Genomic DNA, 20,780 nt, shown 5'->3' with positions numbered 1-20,780 from the left:
AGATCAGTCAAGTTGTAAACACTATGCCACACAGATTGACCAGTGTTTTCAATGTAGCGATATAATAATTATGTTCCATATCCAGTTTCAATCAATATACAGCAATTAAGATGCCATACGGTCGGAATTGCAAAAGTATCTTATATCGTAGCCCCATTGATGTACTTCTTACGAATTCACCGTTTTCTCATTAGCCAGAATCTGCTCATCTTTGGGGGGTGGAATTGGGAGGGGCGTGTCTTGCGTTTTTTTCCTCACTGCATGGGGTGTGGAAGGGGGTGGAAATCTTGCACTCGTTTTTGGACAGAAGCAGTTTCTGGGCTCTGGCAATCTGGACAGGCAGAGGCGGTGAACTTGGTGGGTTTTTGTCTTTTGGGTTACGTTCAGCATCATGTAGGTGCTCTGGCAGGTAATCACAAAGGGACAGGAAAAAAAGGTACCTAAGAAAACATGTATCTAGATTTTGATGTTTCTACTCTCTTCTTTCACTTTCTTCTTTTAGTATCCGGCCCTTTGTTCATAATAAAATCAGGTTTTCATTATACTGGAACAGCTTATGAGTACTAGTAGGTATAATGTTTTATGCAAATGCTGTTCCGTGGTGCACAACTCTCTAAAGTCCATAAAAGCTCAATGGATGATGTAAAGATACGTAAAGTAACTTAAGAGTACCTCTACTTCTACTCATTGTCCAAAATTGGATTGCAAAATTGCACGGAATTGTGGAAGAGTGCCGATCATTGCCATTACACTTAATGTATAATTTTGTAGCTCAAGGTAGATAGAAAGTGTGTGTGGGGGCCATTGGCTGCCGCTCTCCACAGCAATTCCGTCCCTTATGAAGCAGAGCGCTCTTGGGCCGCACTCAGGGCGAAAACACATGCCCAGATTGTGAAAGTCTTTGACGGTACGTCATGTGACTGTTATGTAATCACCTATCTATGTAATGATATTTTTGCAGAAATAATACAACCAGAATCCGAAGCAACATGACCTCGCTTTTTTCGACTGTGGATACAGGATCAACATAGGGTAACATTTGATTGGCTAAAAGTAGGCGGATACGATGCTTGATTGGCTAGATGCTATTTTGCTTACACCATCGTCGAAGTTGTGAGGGAACCATAATAAACAACACCTGTTTCTATATAGCACTACTAATTATGATTCCCTCGCGATTTGGACGGTGGATATAACTTGTATTTTAAGGAATTTAATTGGGTATATATAAAATTCCATGAATTTCAATTGGTTAAATCGCTTTTTACTCCACCGTCGAACCTGCGAGGGAACCACAATTATTGAGAACTAGCCAATTAAAATGTTTAATTCTTACTTGAGTATCTACCGTCAAAAAAGCGAGGTAATACGGTATCAGCGGAAGTGCATCCAGGCTTGAAAGCGAACCTGCACTACAAAACAACAGCGCAACAACGCTGGCTATACTGCTGAATACGGCAGTAAAAGAAGCGAATGAGAAGGGCACCCCAGTAGTGAAATGAATCATGTAATTATGCCAGTACTAAGCCGTGGCCACCTCGGCTGGCCCAGGAGGTCAGTGTCCGACATCATGGCAAGGTTACATATATAAAAATGGCTATTTTCAGCAGCTCCAAGAGCTCACATGTCGGTATATGCTGCCCTTCATCCCGTAGCATGCCGTCCAGCCTTGCCACGAGCTGCCTTGCCACATGCTGCCTTGCTGTCGATTGCTGCACTACTGCATCCCTGTTCTCCACATGCGGCCGAAGGACTGGTTGAGGTTTCATTAGCCGCCGGCCGCAAGGCGCTTCTGCCGCTGTTAACAGTCGCCTTAATATGCCATTTCTCTGAGGATCCGCAAGGCACAATGACTTCGTACTTAAAATATGATCGTTTCAGGTTAAGCAGGCGCATGTCTGGCCCGGCTGGCGAATCCCATTGCGATAGAAGAGGGCCCGTGTATAGATGATGCCGATATACCCTGCAGACTTGAGCGGCAAGATGGCATAGGCTGAGACTCGACCAGGCTAATGAGTTTGAAAACTGCATGTTGGTAGCATCTTCATCGCACAACCAACAGCTATGAAGACTACATAGGAGCAGGCTACAATCACTCAGGGCTGGTGCTCAGCCGTCTTGGACCGTATAAAGTCGCTGCCTTGTTCTTTCTCTTGGCCCGCAACCCATCTCTCATTAAATGTCATGTTATAAAACTAGCCGTCTCCATGAGCGATCAGTACACACGACGCCGATGGGCCTTGGATATGAGAAATGGATTACGAACACCTCCACTGCCTCATGATATAAGGCCTGAAAGAGACTACAGCAACAGACCAGAGCGGGGTGGTCCCGAGTACACCACGATTCAGTTGGAAAGCGACGCCAATATGCTAGGACAAGATGGTATCCGTCATGCCAATCATGGCGCAACTCGGCTCGACAGCGACAGCGACACCCTTAACGCGCCGGATCAAGATAGCGACCAGGCCTCAAGTCGGTCTATTGCGAAGCCGAAGAAGCCACAGTCAGCCTGGATCAGGCTGTCTTCAACGTGGTGGATGGAAATCGTCACCATATGCATCAGCAGCGGCTGCATGGCTGGCCTGATTGCCATCCTTGCAAGTTTCCAGAATCGGCTCACTACAGACTGGACTTTCTTCATCAGTATCAACGCCGCCGTGGCCATCGCCATCACTGCAGCACGGGCGACACTCCTCGCTGCCGTATCGGTGTTCCTCAGCCAGGACAAGTGGAGCCATTTCAATAACAAGGCGCGCCGCCTCCAAGACCTGAATATCATCGATCGAGCAAGTCGGGGGCCTTTGGGCTCCATCCAAATGCTCTTCAGCGTCCCATGGGGGTGGGCAACAGTGAGCGCGGTAGTCATGATACTATCTCTCCTCACCGATACATTTGTGCAGCAGGTCGTCTACTTCCAACCTGGAAACATATATACCCTTCAAGACGGGTCAGCAACTTTCGGACACGCGCTCAGCTATAGCGGTGGCACCAACTTTGAGTGGGGAACCTACATGCACGAGGGTATACTTTTCTTAAATAGTGATGACCGTCAGTATTATCCTAATACCTACTTCGATACAAACTACATTCTAACATGAGGTCCATAGCTATAAACGCTGATGTGCAATCTGCCTTCTTCAGGGGTATGTGGCAGACTAGTTGGCCACCTGGGGTGAACTGCACTTCCAACTGCACCTGGGACCAATCATACTTCACCATAGGTTTCAGCAGCACCTGTGCCGACGTTACGAAGGAGACTTTGGAGACTGTCCAGTGCGTGAACAACCGCACTCTCAGCGTGCCTTATGGCTTCATTGGCCCTTGCAATATGACGACGCCCAAAGGCTTACACTTCCCGTTTATCCCAGAACCCGGGGGTTCTTCAATGGCCATAAACTCTAGCAGCTGGGACTCTGAAAGCCTTGATCTGCTGGATGGCAGAAACTTCTCTAAATCTGCCGTCTGGACTTGGAATCGAGAAAACATTGATATTACCAACATGAATGTTGAGTTGAAGCCGATGCTGCAGAATTCGACAGTCGTGGAGTGTACATTTGACATCGTGATATACAACTACTCGGATATCTCATCCATCTCAAACAACTTTAACATCGGTTCATCTAAGAAAACCACCCTTAGAAACATGACTGGTGCTACAGACGTTATGCGATCAGACTGTACTTCACGTACTTGTACCCTGATGGATCAAATGATCTGGTGGAACAATACCGGCGCTGGTCTTCCAGACGTTTCCTTCTCCTTAAAGGACCTAGGAATCATTTCTCGTTTCTTCTCATCGGAAGCTTTCGCTGGTAGCATCGGCCCAATAGTCTATCCCACCGCCGCCCAACCGCCGGGCAGCACGACGGCCTTTGGCAACGGAAGCCTGGAAATCGTATCGGGCATATTCGACAACATGGCGCAAAGCTTGACGGACATGATACGAGAAAAGGGCACAGTACAAATCGCGCAAGGCCTAACGAGCAAGGCCGTCGTCTATATGCGCGTGCAGTGGCTGTGGCTCATCTTGCCGATAACATTGCAAGTGCTCGGAGCGCTGGCGCTGATCGGGGCACTGGTTGGGAGACGGCAGACCAAGGGCGTGCCGCTGTGGAAGGGTTCAGCTCTGGCCGTGCTGTATCATTCCGTTGACAAGGACGGAGTTATGGGAACTCGGGTGAATGGTCTACAAGAATTGGAGGACCTTGGAATGACACGTGTCATGCTAGAGAAGAATAGTGACAATGCTGATCCATAGCACTCACTAAATGAGGCCATATGACTGGAGGGGAATCTTGTATTGCTTTGTACTTTGTAAAATAATAATCTGGATGGTGGCGGAAGGGTTTGCTTGATTCTGGCGTATTGGTATTGGTGTAATTTGGGGCGGGGAGGTTGTTACTCTTTGAGAAATGTACGTTGTATTCATGTTTTTAGCTGTGGCGTTATTATTGTAGATAAATAATTGGAGTATACGTTTTTATATGCTTCATTCGTACCATTCGTACAATGATTGTAAGAGAGCCATAATAAGCCAGGCATCGTGAAGTCGAGCATGTGTTACGGATGTAAGTGGACGAAGATTGTGTAGTTGGATTGGCTGCCATCATTGGCAGAATTCGCTATTGGATTGAAGAAGAGAAATGGGAATACGATGGAAAAGTTTGATAGAGAGTGAGCTTTACGATGAAGTCAAAACGACGCAATGGATTCCACCGTAGTCTTTCGAACAGAACAAGTGGCTAAACGCTATTACATGCACATGTATTTACCTACCTAGTACCTACACCGTTCTCAGTAGCAGATTTTACTACTGGTTATGGCATCTCCAAGCAATGAAATGATGAGAGTTGTGCCAGCAATATTTTGCAAAGCAAGTCGCTCATTGCTCATCTACACATTGAACGTGGCTTTTGTAAATGGCCGACAGGCTGCAAAGGGCGAACTATTACGGCCACGCTGTTGTCGATCCCGCCGAAGCCACCGCCACCAAGTCGCAGGAGTTGAAACGTAGATGCAACATCGGACCGACGTGGCTGAGAGCTAGAAACCACAAAAGAAGCCAAGCAGCACAGCAAAAAACTGCCCGCGGCGTGGAGAAAAGCTCCTGGAGCCACGGGGCCAGGTCACTGAGGACAGCGTATTAGTCGACTCCACCCGCGAGGTCCAAATAAAGGCCTCTCTCACTAAGCCCTCGCACCGCCTTCTCTGGCCGCCAGCTGCGTTATCAGGCCCTGTCCTTGATTCTTCTCACTCCTCCTCTTCTCGTCTCCCCTTTAATTTCTCGCTTCCACGCGGCTTGCGCTTCTGCCTCTGATACTGCTGCAGGACATCACGCTTTGTGTCAAGCATCAATCTATTGCGTTCCCTCTCATCTGTCCATCCTCACCGTCTCGACCTTTTCGGCCAAACCCCCACCATGGATGACAAGAAGTTCCTCGAGGCATCGGCCAAACACCCCATCGTCGAGAACCACGTCTACAAATATGGCACTGCCGGCTTTCGCATGAAGGCCGACCTTCTGCCCGGCGTCTCGTTCCGTGTCGGCCTCATTGCTGGCCTGCGAAGCCGCAAGCTCAACGGCCAGGCAATTGGTGTTATGATCACCGCCAGCCACAACCCTGCCGCCGACAATGGCGTCAAGATCGTCGACCCAATGGGCGAGATGCTCGAACAGGACTGGGAGTCTCACGCAACGCTCCTGGTCAATGCTCCCACGCACGAGGAGCTCCTCGAGACCTACAAGAACCTGGCCTCGCAGCTCAAGATCGACCTGAGCTCCCCCGGCCGCGTCGTCTACGGTCGTGATACCCGCCCCTCTGGCCACAGCCTCGCTACTGCCTTGGCTGACGCCTTGGAGGCCACCAACACCGAGTACACCGACTTCAAGATCCTCACCACGCCCCAGCTCCACTACTTGACTCGTTGCGTCAACACCGAGGGCACCCCCAAGGCATATGGCGAGGTCAGCGAGGCCGGTTACTACAACAAGCTGTCAGAGGCCTTTGTCCGCGCACTGCGGGGCAGACAGATCCAGGGCCAGCTGGTGGTCGACTGTGCCAACGGCGTGGGAGGCCCCAAGCTCACCGAGCTCCTCAAGGTCATTCCCAAGGACAAGACTGGATTCAACGTCAAGGTCGCCAACGACGATGTGCTGCGCCCCGAGGTCCTCAACCTTGATGTGAGTACAAGTCTTCACCGCCACTATGCCATGTTGTCAAATTCAAATTCAGAGCTAATGTTATTGATCTTCAGTGTGGTGCCGACTTTGTCAAGACGAAGCAGCGAGCTCCCCCGAATGTCAAGCCCGCCGCCGATACCCGATTCTGCTCACTCGATGGCGACGCAGACCGTCTGATTTACTACATGGCCGACCCCGAGGCCGGCTTCTTTATGCTTGACGGAGATCGCATCTCGTCTCTGAACGCCTCCTTCATCGGCGATCTTGTCCGCTCTGCTGGTCTGGAGGAGGATATCCGAATTGGAGTCGTCCAGACCGCCTACGCGAACGGCGCAAGCACTACATACATCGAAAAGAACCTGCAGCTCCCTGTTGTCTTCACCCCCACTGGTGTCAAGCACCTGCACCATGCTGCCTGCCAGTTCGACATCGGTGTCTATTTCGAGGCTAATGGTCATGGAACCGTTGTTTTCTCTCAGGAGGCTCTTCGCGTTTTCCGAGAGAAGCAGCCCCAGTCACCGGCTCAGAAGGATGCTCTTGAGACACTGGCTGCTGTCGGCGATCTCATCAACCAGACGGTTGGCGATGCCATCTCAGACATGCTCATGGTAGAGGTCATTCTTGCCCACAAGGGATGGTCCCTTCAGGACTGGGCCACTACATACACCGACCTGCCCAACCGCCTTGTCCGTGTCGAGGTCGCCAACAAGGACATCTTCGAGGCCACCGACGCTGAGCGACGCCTTAGCCACCCTCCTGGTGCCCAGGACGAGATCGACCAGTGCGTTAGGAAATATACTACGGCTCGCTCCTTTGCTCGCGCCAGCGGCACTGAAAACGCCTGCCGTGTGTATGCTGAGGCTGCCACTCGCCACGAGGCCGATGAGCTGGCCAACAAGGTGGCCAACATCATCAAGCAGTTCGGCTCATAGTTACCATATGAGAACCCAATATATACATGGGAGAGAAAGACAGTAAAAAGAAAGAAAGAAAGAAAGAAAGAAAGAAAGAAAAAAAAAAAAATCAATATACCAAATTTTATGAAAGGCCAAAAGGAAGAAGCCGTATCATGTTTTTTTTTTTTTCAAAAAGCTATTATGATGACTGGCAAACTACACAGGGAAAAAACAGTTGACGAATTTGAATGATCGTTACGAATTACTGGGACGGCACTGCTGGAATAAAGAATTTGCAAGATTTTACAAAATAAAAGGCGATTGATAGAATTCGCGCAACTCTGACATAGATGTCCATATACCTAGGTAGTTACCAGTATTAGGGAGAATGCCTACTAGTAAATTAGCAACGGCTGAGAAGAAATTCAAAAAAAAATATACATCCAAAAAGAGTAAGAGCTACTTAGTCCGCCAATATTCGAAGTCATCTATTGTAATCTTTCTCTCCTCTTCGTTTTCTTTCTTTTTCTCTTTACCTCCTCATCTTTTTTTTTTTTTTCATCGCAGTGACGACAGCCAAACACATTGATGTCTTGATGACTGATGCCGGCCGTGCCCACTAGACGCGTGCCTCAGTGCTCGACGCGTGCACTAATGCTGGCACTGTTTGAAATACTCGGAATTCACGTTCAGATAATTTACTTGTGATTTGCTCTTCTTCCACCTCTTTATTTACTCCAAACCCTCCAATCAATTTGCTCTCTTTATCCCGACCTCTCGCAATTCACAATCTTGTTTTGGCTGGATTCTGGGATGGCTGTTCACTGCAGCCCTCGTCAGCATGGAAGACTCTGAATGTGCAAACGCCCAGTTCTTGGCCTGGGTCAAGGAATGGCTAGATATTGCTAGAGAACGCAACTCCAAAGGCGTCACAGCTTACAGAAATGCATATGAATCTCTAAAAGCTTGCCCTATCGCATTTGAGCATCCCGCGTCGCTACAGCAGCTCAAGGGATTTGGGCCAAAACTCTGCGAGAGGCTTGAAGATAAGCTGAAGCAGTACTGTCAGCAAAATGGGCTGCCGATGCCCGAACACCCTCAAGTTAGGAAAGCCAATGAAAGGGCCCAGCAAGAAGGAGGTGATGCAGAGGCAAGGCCCAAGAAAAAAACACGACAGCCCAAGGCGTACGTCCCTGCGTTTCGGTCAGGAGCCTATGCTCTAATACTGGGCCTCTCCCATCTTCCCGAAGACGTATCCTCCAGCTTAACCAAGACGGAGCTGATAGAGGCCGCTCAACCACACTGTGACGCCTCATTCACCACGCCAGTTGACACAACAAAGTTCTACACGGCTTGGAGCTCAATGAAGACGTTGGTTCAGAAGGAGCTGGTTTATGAGAGGGGACGGCCGCTACGCCGCTATGCATTGACAGACGAAGGGTGGGCGGTAGCTAAACGAATCAAAGAGACAGCGCAGTGGCAAGATGAAAACAGGTCCAACATGCAGCAAGGATCGAATCTCCGCCAGCAGCCACCATCTATAACAGTAGAAGATGAAGGCTTGATGCCCAATGTTTATGAAGCCGTAACAACAGCCGACGAGCCTTCGATTTATAAGAATATCGTCTCAGATGGCCCAGTTGTATTGGAAGATGAAGACTTGCCTACTTTCACTCCGATTATACTTTCACCTGGCTCTTTCACCGTGCACCTGCTACTCGACGTTCGAGAGGTCAGAGCCAAAACGGATCGCGACTATATGCAGGAGGAATTGGTTAAGCAAGGCGTAAAGCCAATCATGAGAAGTCTAGAGGTTGGCGATGTCCAGTGGATTGCCAAATGCCATGACCCATCGCTATTGTCTAGACACGGAGCAGAAGGGGATGAGATTGTCCTGGACTGGATCGTCGAGAGAAAGCGTCTGGATGACTTGATTGGGAGTATCAAGGACGGTCGGTTCCACGAACAGAAATTTCGACTTAATCGAGCCGGCGTCAAAAAAGTTGTCTATCTCATTGAAGAAATCTCGATGGATTCTGCTGCCTATCAGAGATATGAGGAGGCAGTGCAGTCAGCCATCGCTTCAACGCAGGTAGTTAATGGCTATTTTGTGAAACGAACTCAAAAGATTGACGACACCATCAAATATCTAGCTAAGCTGACTGCAATGCTCAAACGTACCTACGAGAAGAAGCAGTTGCTTGTCATCCCAACGAAAGTAATCACCGCACAGAATTACTCGCGCTTAATTCAGCACCTTCGTGAAAAGGAGCCCTCAGTTGGATATTATGTTACCTATCCCGCCTTTGCATCTTTAGCTTCCAAATCGGAGACGATGACCCTTAGAGACATCTTTCTCAAGATGCTCATGACAACCAAGGGACTCACTGGAGAGCGCGCTCTCGAAATTCAGCGCAGATGGAAGACACCACATGATTTTGTAAAAGCATTTCACGCATGTGGAACAGATGAGCAAGGCAAAAAGCGCAAGAAGGAGCTCGTATGCAGCGACCTGAGTCGCCTGATTGGACGTAAAAAGATATCCAGACCCCTGAGTCACAAGATTGCAGAAGTTTGGGGAGACGCTTGAGAGTTCATCGCAAGTTGAACTTGGTCGCTTCACACATTTTAACCTCTATATATAAATATCCCTAACCCTTACTAACGCTGCAATATTACTGCTTTGTGCCCTGGGTCTTTGCGATGACACGCTCAACAATCTTCTCAAGAAGAGGGATCGAAGAAGCATTGCCGTCGCCAAGAATACCGCCCAGGGACTTCTCAGCATACTTGGCCATCATGTCCACCTCGATGTTGACCGTATCTCCCTTGACCTTGTTTGCCAGGACAACTCTCTCCTGAGAGTATGTAATCAACATGATTTCCCACCATCCTTCAGCATCGTTGACTTGTGTAACAGTCAAGCTAGTTCCGTCAATGCCGATATAACCCTTGTGCACAATATATCGCAAGAAGTCCCTCTTCTTTGGCTGGAATCGGAAAGTGAGAGCATTGCCATCAGGCGTTACTGAGAGGATTTCGGCAGTTGTGTCAACATGGCCCTGGACAAAGTGACCGCCCATGCGGGTGTCAGCTCTGACGGCACGCTCCAAGTTCACCTTGCTGGACTCTACGAGCGTGCCGAGGTTGGTGATGCGCAGCGTCTCGGGTGCGACACCGATCGTGAATGTGTCCTTGGTGAAAGAAGTCACGGTCAAGCAGACGCCGTTGACGGCGATGGAGTCGCCCTCGTGGCAGTCTGTGAGAAGATTGGACCCGGGGGAGATGGTGACGGTCATCACCGAGCTACTGGTGGCGGCATCATTCTCGATCCGAGAGATGGCTAGTTTCAATGTTAGGTTGTAGTGCGATTATATAATTATAGGATACGTGCTGCTTACTTCCGATCTCTTCAACAATACCGGTGAACATGGTGTCTGATGTCAATAGAAAGAAACCTGGTTGAGTCTGAGTTGACGTGAAACGAAGCCTTGGAATCCTTTAGAAGGTTACTCACAGGCGATAGTGGAAGCCGCTCAACAAAGCCGTGAATAAGCCGAGACTACGGAATACGGTGTACAACGATGCGGGATAGACGCTTTTTGTGGCAAACAGTGAATGAGGCCAGGCAACTTTGTTATATGCTCTGTGGAGAAAATCAAAAGGGTTACCGAGAAGCAAAGCAATATGAAGAAGAGATTACAATGTAAACTGATTGATTATTAGCCTCACTCGCTTCGTTTCTCAGTCAAATAAGCATGAGGCTAGTCTTACCAATCTATAGCTCGAGGCGCTGGTTGATGCCAAAGCAGGCCCCGCATGCATCTTCGCAAGTCGAGAAGCTTATCGATAACGGCCCCGCCAAAAAATCTCAAGTTTTCAAAGCGGAATTGCAGTGCGATGCGACTGAGCCGTCACAGCGTCTGTGTTGGAACCTCCAGTCCTTATACCATTTTTCACCAACCTTGCGAATCACTTTTCAGCTCGTTTCCGCATCAATCTCTCAGCACTCTGTTTAACATCTCATTTCGCACATCGTTTCATATTACAAATCTAATTAATTATCAATCATGGCACCAGGCCGTGCCGGCGCCAAGAAGGATGCCCCCAATCTGAACAAGCTTCTTGCGGATGCAGAGACTCAGTATGAAGTGGGAAATCTCGATGAGGCCATTGCTCTCGCATCAAAGGCCCTGGAGCAAACAGGAGAAGGCGGCGACTTTGAACTCAAAGCCTTGAACTTGCTGGGCGTTTTGAACGTGGAGGATGGTGAGGTGGAAGAGGCTCGCGAATACTTCTTACGAGCTGTCAAGTTGGATGAGGAGGGTATTCTGGAGGAAAAGATTGGCGGTGGCCCCGAAAAATTCCTGTTTCTGGCTCAGCTGAGCGAGGAGGGTGGACAGGACAGCGTTCAGTGGTTCGAGCGCGGCGCCTCTGCTCTACGAAAACAGATTCAGACATTGAACGACATCACCAACAGGACACCCGAGCAGCAGGCTGCTCTCGACGAGATGCAGAGCAAGCTCGGTGGTGTCTTGTGCGCGGTTGCTGAGGTATACATGACAGATCTGTCGTGGGAGGCGGATGCTGAGCAGCGATGTGAGGCTCTCATCACCGAGGCCATGCTTATCGCCCCCAACTACGCCGAGACCTGGCAGACAGTGGCCAACGTGCGCATCTCACAAGAAAGAGTCGACGAGGCTCGGACTGCCCTGAAACGAAGCCTGGAGCTTTGGCAGGATCTGCCTCCCGAACATCCCTCGGTGCCGGAATTCCCTACCAGAGTCGCCCTGGCACGACTGCTTATGGAGACTGAGATGGAGGAGCAGGCCCTCATGGTGCTGGAGCGTTTAGTCACAGACGATGATTCTAGTGTCGAGGTGTGGTACCTGGGAGGATGGTGTCTGTACGTCGCGGGCGAGAAGCTGCGCGATGCGAAGCCCCAGCAGAACGGCGCCGAGGATGCCAGCGAAGAGTGGAAGGCGACGTGGGGCTACTCCAGGAAATGGCTGACCCAGTCGCTGAAGCTGTACGAGCAGCAGGAGTATGAGGATGAGAGGCTTGGTGAGCACGCGTCGGAGCTGCTGCAGAGTATCAACAAGGAGCTGGGTGAGCCTCCGGAAGGGGAGGATGAGGAGGAGTGGTCTGGTATTAGCGATGATGAAGACGATGATGAGGAGATGCAGGGTTAGACAAGGAAAAGGAACGGGGGAAAAAAGGAGATTAATAGTGAATTTGGATGAATGGCGTTAGACAAAAAGGGTTCAGATTACGCAGAATAAAAAAGGGCGGGTTTGATGAATGATGAGAGGTGGATAAATGAAGGCTTTTAGGAGATTTATGCTACTAGATACATACGACAATCCAAAGTTTTGATAATATACCCAAGATTCTTCACTAGGAGATTCTCTTCTTTGTTGATGGATGAGAATGCTTCCAATTGGAATAGTCAAGCGACAAAATGATAATTCTTCTCCTTTTTTTTTTTTTTCAAACAGACAATTGTTCTGCTTCTGCTTCTATTCTGTTGCCTCTCTTTTCTCTGCAAATTGTACAAGATTCCCAAAGATGAAGACGTTTTATAACTCCACCAAAAAAAAAAGAGAGAGAGAGAGAGAAGAAAAATAAAAACTCCATACATGTGTTTGCAAAGAACAGAAAAAAATCCCAAGATAACAAGATAAATGCATCATATCATATCCTTCTAAACGCTTTCCTTCCACTTAAACAGCCTCCACCTTGAGCTGCTCAACGCCATCAGCCAGCCCATCCTCCTCATCAGCAACATCATCCTCCTCAACCTTGCCCGCCAGACCCCTCTCCCAGAGCTGCCGCCCCGTCAGCTTGGTCGGCTCCTTGATCTTGGCCTTCTTCAGCTCCGCCAGCCTCTCCTCCTCCTCGCGCAGGCGCTGCTCCTCCATCTCGCGCAGGAAGCCCTCGCGCCACTTGAGGAACGTCTCGGGCGTGACGGCCGTGCCGTGGAACTTCTTGTTCTCCTCGCGCTCGGCGGCGAGGGCGGCCTCCTCGGCGACCTTTGCCTCTGCGTCGCGGCGGTCCTGGATGAGCTGCTCGGCGGCCTCCTTGAGGGTGGAGTAGAGGGTGAAGATCATGGCCATGCCGAGGTTCTCCTGGATGGTGTCGTCGAGATTGGCGAGCAGCTGGTCGCGGTCGTCGCCGACGTTGAAGTGAGGGTGCGAGGGGGCGTTGGGGGGAGCGATGATGTCGAGGTGAGGCGCGACGTCGGGGTATTCGTCTGGGTAGCGGACGGAGAGCAGGAAGCTGGGGGGTTCATTGTCTTCTTCTTCGGGGGATTCTTCGCCGGGGACGTCGAGGACGATGTTTATTCGGAATTCGGTCTCGGAGATGTCTAGACGTAGAATTGATTAGTGACCAAGTTGCTGTGCCGCCTTTTTTGATGTTTCCCTTTCTTCTGTTCTGGCTCGTCGCATTTTTTTCTTCCTCTCCATGGCGCTATCTAGAGATGGAGGGGATGTAAGACGCAGAGAAATTCGCATACCTGTGATTTCTTCGGGGAAAATGGATTCGAGCACTTCGCGCTCCTCGACCTGATCTTCGCGACCCATTGCGGCGGGTGAGATGTTGGGCTTCTTTGATAGATGGTGATGATGGAGCTGCTCCTTGGCTTGCGGTTTGCTCTTTTAGGTGGGGTTGAGAGGCTGTATGGCGGGGTTCATTCGTGGGGACGGCTGTTTTTAAAGATGGAGCTGCGTTATACGGATTTTGATGCTTGGACATTGTATGTAGATGGAAACAGAATGGAAAATATACAATTTTTGTTTCTGAAATATGAGATTTTGGATATGATCTCAGCAAAGTAAGAATAGTACAGCTAATAATGCTATAAAGAAGAGAAAAAAAAAAGCACTGGAGGGTTGAAAACTACAGCTCCTGGGAATATAATACGTATATACATGCATAAAATGGCGGCTCGCAGTTTCAATACAGGTAAGTAGGTATTACAATCTTATGCCAACGGGGTATTGTACTGCTTGCCATCACAGTACTGCACAAACCCGTCCAAATTCATCTTCTTCAGCACCGTGCTGAAGTTGGCAGATCCGGCCCCGATGCCTGAATCTGAGCAAAGATCGGCTGCCCGCGAGGGGTCAATGTTTGGAGCGCCATTTGGATATTCAATGTGGAAGACGGGCTTGCCGGCCTTGATGAAAGGCTCAAAGGTCGTGCATTCGGAGTATTCGGCGCACTGCTCGTTGACAGAAAAGTTGACGAAGTCGAGCACGTTGGGAATGATGTCGCCGGCGTTTTTCAGGCCTATGGCCATTTGGTATGAGCTGGCCACGCTATGTAGAAACTGGAGAAAGTCTATGGAATCTTGTTGCGTCAGATTCAGCCCATTGTCGTTTTGCTAAGCCGTTGGCCACACGTCAGCTTCAGTTCTTTTTTACTCTATGGAAATAAAAAGGAGGCGGCTTACATAACCATCGACGTTGTCGGGGTCGATTGCATCACAGCCCTTGGACCACGCAAGCGCGATACGATCTTTCATAATGCTGCGGACATTTGGGCTGCTAAGGTTCAACCACCGCTCGCCGGGCCATCCGTCGAGAGGCTTGCCCAGATCCGACTCGTTGAAGCGGTCTTTGTCGGGCCTGAAGTCCTCGTACGAGCCCGCGCTGAAGTAGCAGATGACCTTCTTCCCATCGCGCTGCAGCGTCTCAAACGTCGTTGCGTTGTTGTCAAAGAGGTCCAGGTCGAAGATGCTGACGTCCGGATCTGGGGTCGTGGTCGTGTTGTCGAGCTCGATGGCGTCCTGGAGCACGATTTGCCATGTCGCATTGACGCTGGGCTGCCACGTAGATGTTCGATTGGGACCGCTTGGAAGGCCTTTGGGGACAACGCCGGTGCCGGAAGAGCCTGGGCTGGAGCTGTCTTGGTGAGAGGCCCCGTGACTGTCTCGCTGCGTCAAGCCGACGCCCAGGCCGACCCCGAGTCCGATGGCGACAATAAAAAATGCGCCCGCAATTGTAAGTAATCCCAAGCGAGTCAATGGCCGGCGGCGGCCTTTGCTAGATCCGTAGAACCCCATGTTTTCTCTCTAGTTTGCATCTGTCGTGACCTAATAAGTCAATGATGAAAGGCGAGACAGTTGTCTTGATATAGATTTCTACATGATAAACTGCCGCGGAAAAGGAGCATCAAGAATATCCCGTCCCTGGCGCAGTCAACTAGGCAGCCGTTTCTTTGCACCTTTTAGTTACATATTTTACATTTCTTTTACATATTTTAACTCTTCTGGGGCCGCAACTTCATGCCATTGAGTCGCAGTTGTGATGGTTGTGGAAAAGGAGGATGCGGCGCAGCAGGGGCTATCGCTGTGGCTCAGGGTTCTATAGTTGTGTGGTAGTTCAGCGCCACAGCGAACTAGGCTTTCAAACATTGCACCACTGTCAGATAATACCAGCTAGGCAGGAATAAGCAAGAGGAGGAGCGTCATAGGGGGATCCACTACTTAAAATAGAGATTGGCAGCAATTGTGCGACAGCAGGGACCATCCGTACCGAGTACGAGGTACGTAGCTTGTGGAAAATAATTCCATTTCATGTTTGTGCAGAAAAAAAAAGCTTTGTAAGAAGCGGTGCTAGGTACTGGTACTTGGTACATGCTGCAGGAAGATGCATTAGCAGGTGCTCTGACAGAAGCGGCGATAAAACGACCGCCAGGCCGCGTGAGTGTGAAACAACCCCAGCATTTTCCATGTGATTTGTCTGCTCGTACCTGTGTATCTGGCATTTTGTACGCAGTACTTGCTAGCCCTGTCCGTCCATCTGTCGATATCTCAGCATTGGCCGGGAATTGGTGTGCTGTTCCCCCCCTTGCCTCGGCAGACACCGGTCCAGCGTACATGTATTGATCCCTGGCGCTCAGAAACGAACAGAACCCCAGCAAGGCGAGAGAGGCGAACAAAAGAAGGAAGAAAAAAACTTCAACGCCTTGGCCTGTCCAATCTGCGGCCCTGTCTTTGGCGTGCCTTGATTATGCATGGCCGCATGCGAGATAGTGCCATGCAATGCGGCGCTGATGCAACGCTGCAGCAGGCAGGGGGCACTTAGCGGCCCTTCAGCACTGTCTAGTGGCCTCTCTGGTGGGCTCGACCGCCCACGGTGGGCACTGTAGCGAGCACGATAGGCCCCTCAGCGCTGTTCCAAGGCATGCAGCTTGGATGGGGCCGGTGCAAGCTGTGCAGCCTCGCGAGAATCGCACGATTGCGCTCCTCGATGGCTTCCAGCAAACGCGTCCCAGAGTCTCGCAGGCTTTTGGCTGCTTGCGGCCAGCGGCCATTGGGCGCCAGCCGCACCCTGTTTCTGGCACGCAATCACAGGTACAGAGTACCCAGCCCAGCCGGCTGGAGGTACCGTCCGACGCTTATCTGGTCTCAGAGCAGAGCTGCGATAAAGCCCCCACCGCCCAAAGGCTCACCGGCCACATTTAATTTCGCACGATTTCAAACTAGCAAGACCTCGTACCTCAAACTCATACTGTCCTTGACGCCGCTGGTTCTTCCATCCCGGGCTGTGGCGACCCTCGAGCTTCTTTTCGTCGTCATCATCTCGTGGTCATCATCTTTTCGATTCTTGTTCCTCGATTGCTTCGATACCCATCTCCCCTCCACCTTATTTTACCTCCCCTCCGACAACGCCGTCGACCTCATTAATATTTCTAATTTTTAATTGCGACCATGGGCAGCTACACATTCAAGTGGTGAGTTTTGCGCTTTCCATACTACGACAAACGCTTTGCGCCGCCAAAATACCCCCGTCCAAAAGGGAGAAAAAAAAAATTCCGCTACTCGCACAAATGGTCACCATTTTGCGAGACCGCGAGATTAGAAACAGAAAAAAAGAGTCGAGCCTCTCCACCGGCTTGGCGCGAAAAGAAACGAGGCTATGGATTTACGCTATGAGACGCTGAGCTGAGCTGACGTTTGGGCTGTTTTCTGATCTAGGGAGCATCCCGCCGAAGAAGTGTTCGTCACAGGCACTTTCGACAACTGGACGAAGAGCGAGCAGCTGGCCAAGGAGGGTGACGTCTTCCAGAAGACTGTCACTCTGAAGGATGCATCGCAGAAAATATACTACAAGGTGGGTTGTGATACTGTTCTCGTGTAGCCGCTGCTGCCCTGATTTCGTCCGTTTTCTGTCTCTGGGCCACCTTTTGCTGCGCTCTTCTTCCCTTTCCTCTCTCCTGGTTTATGCACTGCGACATACGCCAGTCCCCTTTTTTCCCTTCTCATGTTGCAAATGCGACCGTCGTCGAGCTTGTCTTCCAGCTTCTATGCGCCGTCCATCCCATCTCTCGATTTGATCCACTGGGGGCTAGTGCCTCCCTTGTTCGCAATGCCGCAGTAGACGCCCGCCCAATCAAGCCGCACGTTGCCGTTCTACGCACACGATCCCGCGAGATGCCATTCCAACCGCGGCGCAAACCATTGGAGGCGGATCTGCCAGGCAGAGTCTAGCTGGATCGGATTGCGTCCCTTGATGGCGACCGGCGATGGGAAGCTTGTCGCTGGGCTGGCACCCGCTCTGGCTCTCGTCGCAGGCTCTGCGGCGGTTTGCGCAACTTGCCGGAACCCCCCACGGCGCTGTCGCAGTCGTTCGGGACCGGGGGCTGTGACGCAGCGCAGCGCAATGGCTCGCGGGGTTGGAGTGTTGGTGCTGATAACGGCGCTGGTCATCCGACTCACCAGCCTCTTCTGTCTCTCCGCGACTCCTAGCGCTCGCCGACCGCGACCGCAGCCCGGCGTAGCGGTGAGAAATCAGCGAACTTGTTTTGCGCCACAGCCGCAATGACAGTGGTGATCTCCCCAAGCTTGTCGGTTGGCCTGATTGGCGCGCTGCCAAAGTCCGCTGCTGATCAAGGGGACTTAATCTACTTAATTCTACCTACCTAATTCATCTCAACCATGATTCCCACTAAGCAGCCGCTTAATTGGGGGGGATTGAGCCAAGCCCCCTTGTCTTCGTACCAAAAGCCCCCGCACCGGCCTGGCCAACCCCCTTCCAAGGCTGTTGTCGTGCATATATCACGTCACACGCACCTAGATAGTGGATTCAGCCTGTTACGCACTGCATCATAGTACATATATACTTCTTTCCCGTCCTCTCCAGCGACACGAGGCTATTTCTGTCTGTGGAATCTTTTGCTGACTTTTTCTTCTTTTTTTTCGCTCCTACTTATAGTACGTCGTTGACGGAGACTGGACTGTAAACGAGTCTTCTCCCAAGGAGGCCGACCACGAGGGCAACGTCAACAACTTCATCACACCCGAGGACATTCTCAAATCCGACCCCGCAGCTGCTTTCATCAGCACCGTTACTCCTCAGTCCACCACCGCTAAGATGGCGAGCGAGCAGCCCATTGAGAAGCCTGAGGGAACCGCCACCCCCTCTGACGTCCCTGGAGGCTTCCCGGTTACCCCCAGCACTGAGCTGGATAAGCCCGTCAGCGTCAACCCTCTGCCTGCTGCCGCTGGTGCTGTCAACCCCATCAAGCTTGCGCCTGGTGAGGAGGTTCCTGCCGTCGGCATTGAGAGCATCAATGAGCATGTCAAGCTGGATAAGGAGTCTTATGAGAAGAGCGATGCTCTTCCTGGTGTCGAGGCCACCGAGCTGCCTCCTGTCACCAGCAACATGATTCCTGAATCCAGCCTCCCCGTGGTTGCCGCCCAGGACGTCCACATCAGCACTGTCAACCCTGATGCCACAACCGTCGGCCTGGCCGCTCAGGTTCCTCTGGAGGCTAAGGTCCCTGAGGTTGTCAAGGAGAGCCAAGAGAAGGCAGGCGCCGAGCCCGAAGCCGCTGCTGACCCCAAGGAGGTCGAGGAGAAGGCTCAGGTCGAGGAGGAGCTCAAGGCCAAGGTCACTGAAGCTCCCGCCACCTCTGAGGGCACTGCTGGTCTCGGTACCGAGAAATCGGAATCCGACAATACCGACACCATTGCTGCTGCTACCGCCGCCGTCGCCGCCACTGGCGCCGCTGTCGTTGCCGCTGCCGTCGCTGCTAAGGATAGCGCCGTCGAGGCCGCGACACCTGTTGTAAACGACACTGTTGCAGCCGCTGCCGATACCGCCAACAAGAACCTCCCCGACACCGTCAAGGAGAACCTTCCTGCACCTGTTCAAGAGACATTGGCCCAGCAGGAGACTGCTGCCAAGGAAGAGACACGAGAAGAGGTCTCTCCCGAGGTCCCCGCCGAGGTCAAGGAGTCGATCACTGAGGCTGGCAAGAACCCTGAGGCTGCCGCCAACACCACCGCTGTCGAGGAGAAGAAGGAGGTTGAGGCTGAGCTTCTGAAGGAAGTTAAGCCAGTCCCTGCTGTTGACGAGCCCAAGGCCGAGGAGACCAAGGCCGAGGAGGCCAAGGTTGAGGAGGCCGTGCCCGTTACCTCTGCTACTATCACCGACGTGCAGGCAATCGACAGCCCCGTCACTGAAGTTAGCAACGTCCAGGTGACCAAGACTGAGGTCCCTCTTGAGGAGGCCCAGAAGGATACCCCTGCGATTGAAGAGCCCAAGGTGGAGGCCAAGGCTGAAGAAGCCAAGGCCGAGGAGCCCAAGGTCGAGGAGCCCGTAGCTGAGGTGGCCAAGACCGAGGCCCCAACCACTGAAGTCCCCATCATTGATACGACGGTTGCTTCCGAGGCTGCGAAGACCGACGCTCCCGCCGTTGATACTCCTGTGACCGAGACCGATAAGACTGAGGTCCCTCCCACTGAGGCCACCACCGAGGCGCCCGCCAAGGCCAACGGCTCGAGTGGTTCTCACGACGACAAGGTGTCTGAGAAGAAAAAGAATCGATTCAGCGCCTTCTTCAGCCGGTTCAGACACAAGCTCTCGAACTAAGAGTCATGGGTGATGATAAGACCGCGCGTCGTCATGTTGAAACGCCTGGTTTACGTTTTTTACGGTGTCGGTTTTTCTTTGGCTGCTGGAGTGGCTTTGTTTATATGTCTATGATTCCCCACTTTGGCAGAGAAGTGTGACTTGGGTCGAATTACGTCGGATACCTGGATCACCATTTCATATACCTAAATTCATTCCGTTTCTTTTTCTCTTCCATTCTTGCGCTCGTTTCCCCCAGTCTTGCTTTGTGTCACTGGCTCTTTCGTCTGATGCTTGCTCTTGTTGGATATGCTATGTGTGTAACATGTGTCCCTATGTATGTGTGTTTTCTGAGAAAGAAAATTGGCCAGTCACATCTTATTACCGGCAGATGGATATTCGAGATGGGCCTTAGACAGCTTGTAGCTATTGTTGCGTCTCTCTTTGTGCTGCTATGGCGTAAGGCTTGGCAACTTCTACTACTACTAGTTCATTTTTATCATGTGGCATGGGATGGCAAAACCCCCGTGTAGATACTTGTGTCTGTTTTTAATGTCTATCATTATTTTTTCCTCGTTCTCTAGGCACTCTTTCCTCTTAATGGATTCACGTCTAAGCCGTAGGAAGCTCCATATGATAATTGGGTTAAAAACATTGCTAGCTTGGTCCAGACCTTTCTTGGAGTTCATCTGCGGGGATGGCTCGATGCTTACTGTGACTCATTGTCCGGGATATTTGCCCATTTCTGCAAGTACAAGGGCATACGGCCTGCCTGCTACAAGATGCGCACAGAAGAAAACGCTGGTAGCAGACCAAGATGCACCTTTGAAGGCCTTC

The 20,780-nt window shown here is 51.1% G+C and overlaps 8 protein-coding genes across 8 annotated transcripts; 5 read left to right on the top strand and 3 right to left on the bottom strand.

Moving 5' to 3' along the window:
- The first annotated feature begins 1,882 nt into the window (after positions 1–1,882).
- On the top strand, positions 1,883–4,474 carry TrAFT101_007297 (uncharacterized protein). The gene is made up of 2 exons (XM_024905533.2): positions 1,883–3,051; positions 3,111–4,474. Exons 1-2 carry the CDS (start codon positions 2,208–2,210, stop codon positions 4,259–4,261), a joined length of 1,995 nt encoding a protein of 664 aa, XP_024756510.2. The 5' UTR covers positions 1,883–2,207; the 3' UTR covers positions 4,262–4,474.
- A 739-nt stretch (positions 4,475–5,213) lies between these two features.
- On the top strand, positions 5,214–7,601 carry TrAFT101_007296 (uncharacterized protein). Its single transcript, XM_024908820.2, has 2 exons — positions 5,214–6,184; positions 6,259–7,601. Exons 1-2 carry the CDS (start codon positions 5,423–5,425, stop codon positions 7,114–7,116), a joined length of 1,620 nt encoding a protein of 539 aa, XP_024756511.1. The 5' UTR covers positions 5,214–5,422; the 3' UTR covers positions 7,117–7,601.
- Positions 7,602–7,660: 59 nt separating this feature from the next.
- Positions 7,661–9,785, top strand: MUS81 (Crossover junction endonuclease mus81). Its single transcript, XM_024905534.2, has one exon. The coding sequence runs from the start codon at positions 7,922–7,924 to the stop codon at positions 9,668–9,670; it is 1,749 nt and encodes a 582-aa protein (XP_024756512.2). The 5' UTR covers positions 7,661–7,921; the 3' UTR covers positions 9,671–9,785.
- TrAFT101_007294 (uncharacterized protein) lies at positions 9,679–10,847 on the bottom strand. Its single transcript, XM_066128006.1, has 2 exons — positions 10,598–10,847; positions 9,679–10,538 (listed from the first exon to the last, which is right to left on the bottom strand). The coding sequence occupies exon 2, from the start codon at positions 10,377–10,379 to the stop codon at positions 9,756–9,758; it is 624 nt and encodes a 207-aa protein (XP_065984120.1). The 5' UTR covers positions 10,380–10,538; positions 10,598–10,847; the 3' UTR covers positions 9,679–9,755.
- Positions 10,848–10,979: 132 nt separating this feature from the next.
- TrAFT101_007293 (uncharacterized protein) lies at positions 10,980–12,484 on the top strand. Its single transcript, XM_024908822.2, has one exon. It carries the CDS (start codon positions 11,151–11,153, stop codon positions 12,270–12,272), a length of 1,122 nt encoding a protein of 373 aa, XP_024756514.2. The 5' UTR covers positions 10,980–11,150; the 3' UTR covers positions 12,273–12,484.
- A 188-nt stretch (positions 12,485–12,672) lies between these two features.
- On the bottom strand, positions 12,673–13,747 carry TrAFT101_007292 (uncharacterized protein). Its single transcript, XM_024907021.2, has 2 exons — positions 13,598–13,747; positions 12,673–13,447 (listed from the first exon to the last, which is right to left on the bottom strand). The coding sequence occupies exons 1-2, from the start codon at positions 13,662–13,664 to the stop codon at positions 12,804–12,806; spliced, it is 711 nt and encodes a 236-aa protein (XP_024756516.1). The 5' UTR covers positions 13,665–13,747; the 3' UTR covers positions 12,673–12,803.
- Positions 13,748–13,762: 15 nt separating this feature from the next.
- On the bottom strand, positions 13,763–15,218 carry TrAFT101_007291 (uncharacterized protein). The gene is made up of 2 exons (XM_024901086.2): positions 14,537–15,218; positions 13,763–14,467 (listed from the first exon to the last, which is right to left on the bottom strand). The coding sequence occupies exons 1-2, from the start codon at positions 15,146–15,148 to the stop codon at positions 14,066–14,068; spliced, it is 1,014 nt and encodes a 337-aa protein (XP_024756517.2). The 5' UTR covers positions 15,149–15,218; the 3' UTR covers positions 13,763–14,065.
- A 1,670-nt stretch (positions 15,219–16,888) lies between these two features.
- On the top strand, positions 16,889–20,563 carry TrAFT101_007290 (uncharacterized protein). The gene is made up of 2 exons (XM_024904445.2): positions 16,889–17,201; positions 18,303–20,563. The coding sequence occupies exon 2, from the start codon at positions 18,462–18,464 to the stop codon at positions 19,962–19,964; it is 1,503 nt and encodes a 500-aa protein (XP_024756518.2). The 5' UTR covers positions 16,889–17,201; positions 18,303–18,461; the 3' UTR covers positions 19,965–20,563.
- The last annotated feature ends 217 nt before the right edge of the window (positions 20,564–20,780 follow it).

The sequence above is a fragment of the Trichoderma asperellum genome, chromosome 4 (genome assembly GCF_020647865.1).
Source record: "Trichoderma asperellum chromosome 4, complete sequence".
Taxonomy (NCBI): Eukaryota; Fungi; Ascomycota; class Sordariomycetes; order Hypocreales; family Hypocreaceae; genus Trichoderma; species Trichoderma asperellum.
The sequence above is the reverse complement of the archived record's forward strand: the minus strand, read 5'-3'. Positions and strand labels throughout refer to the sequence as shown.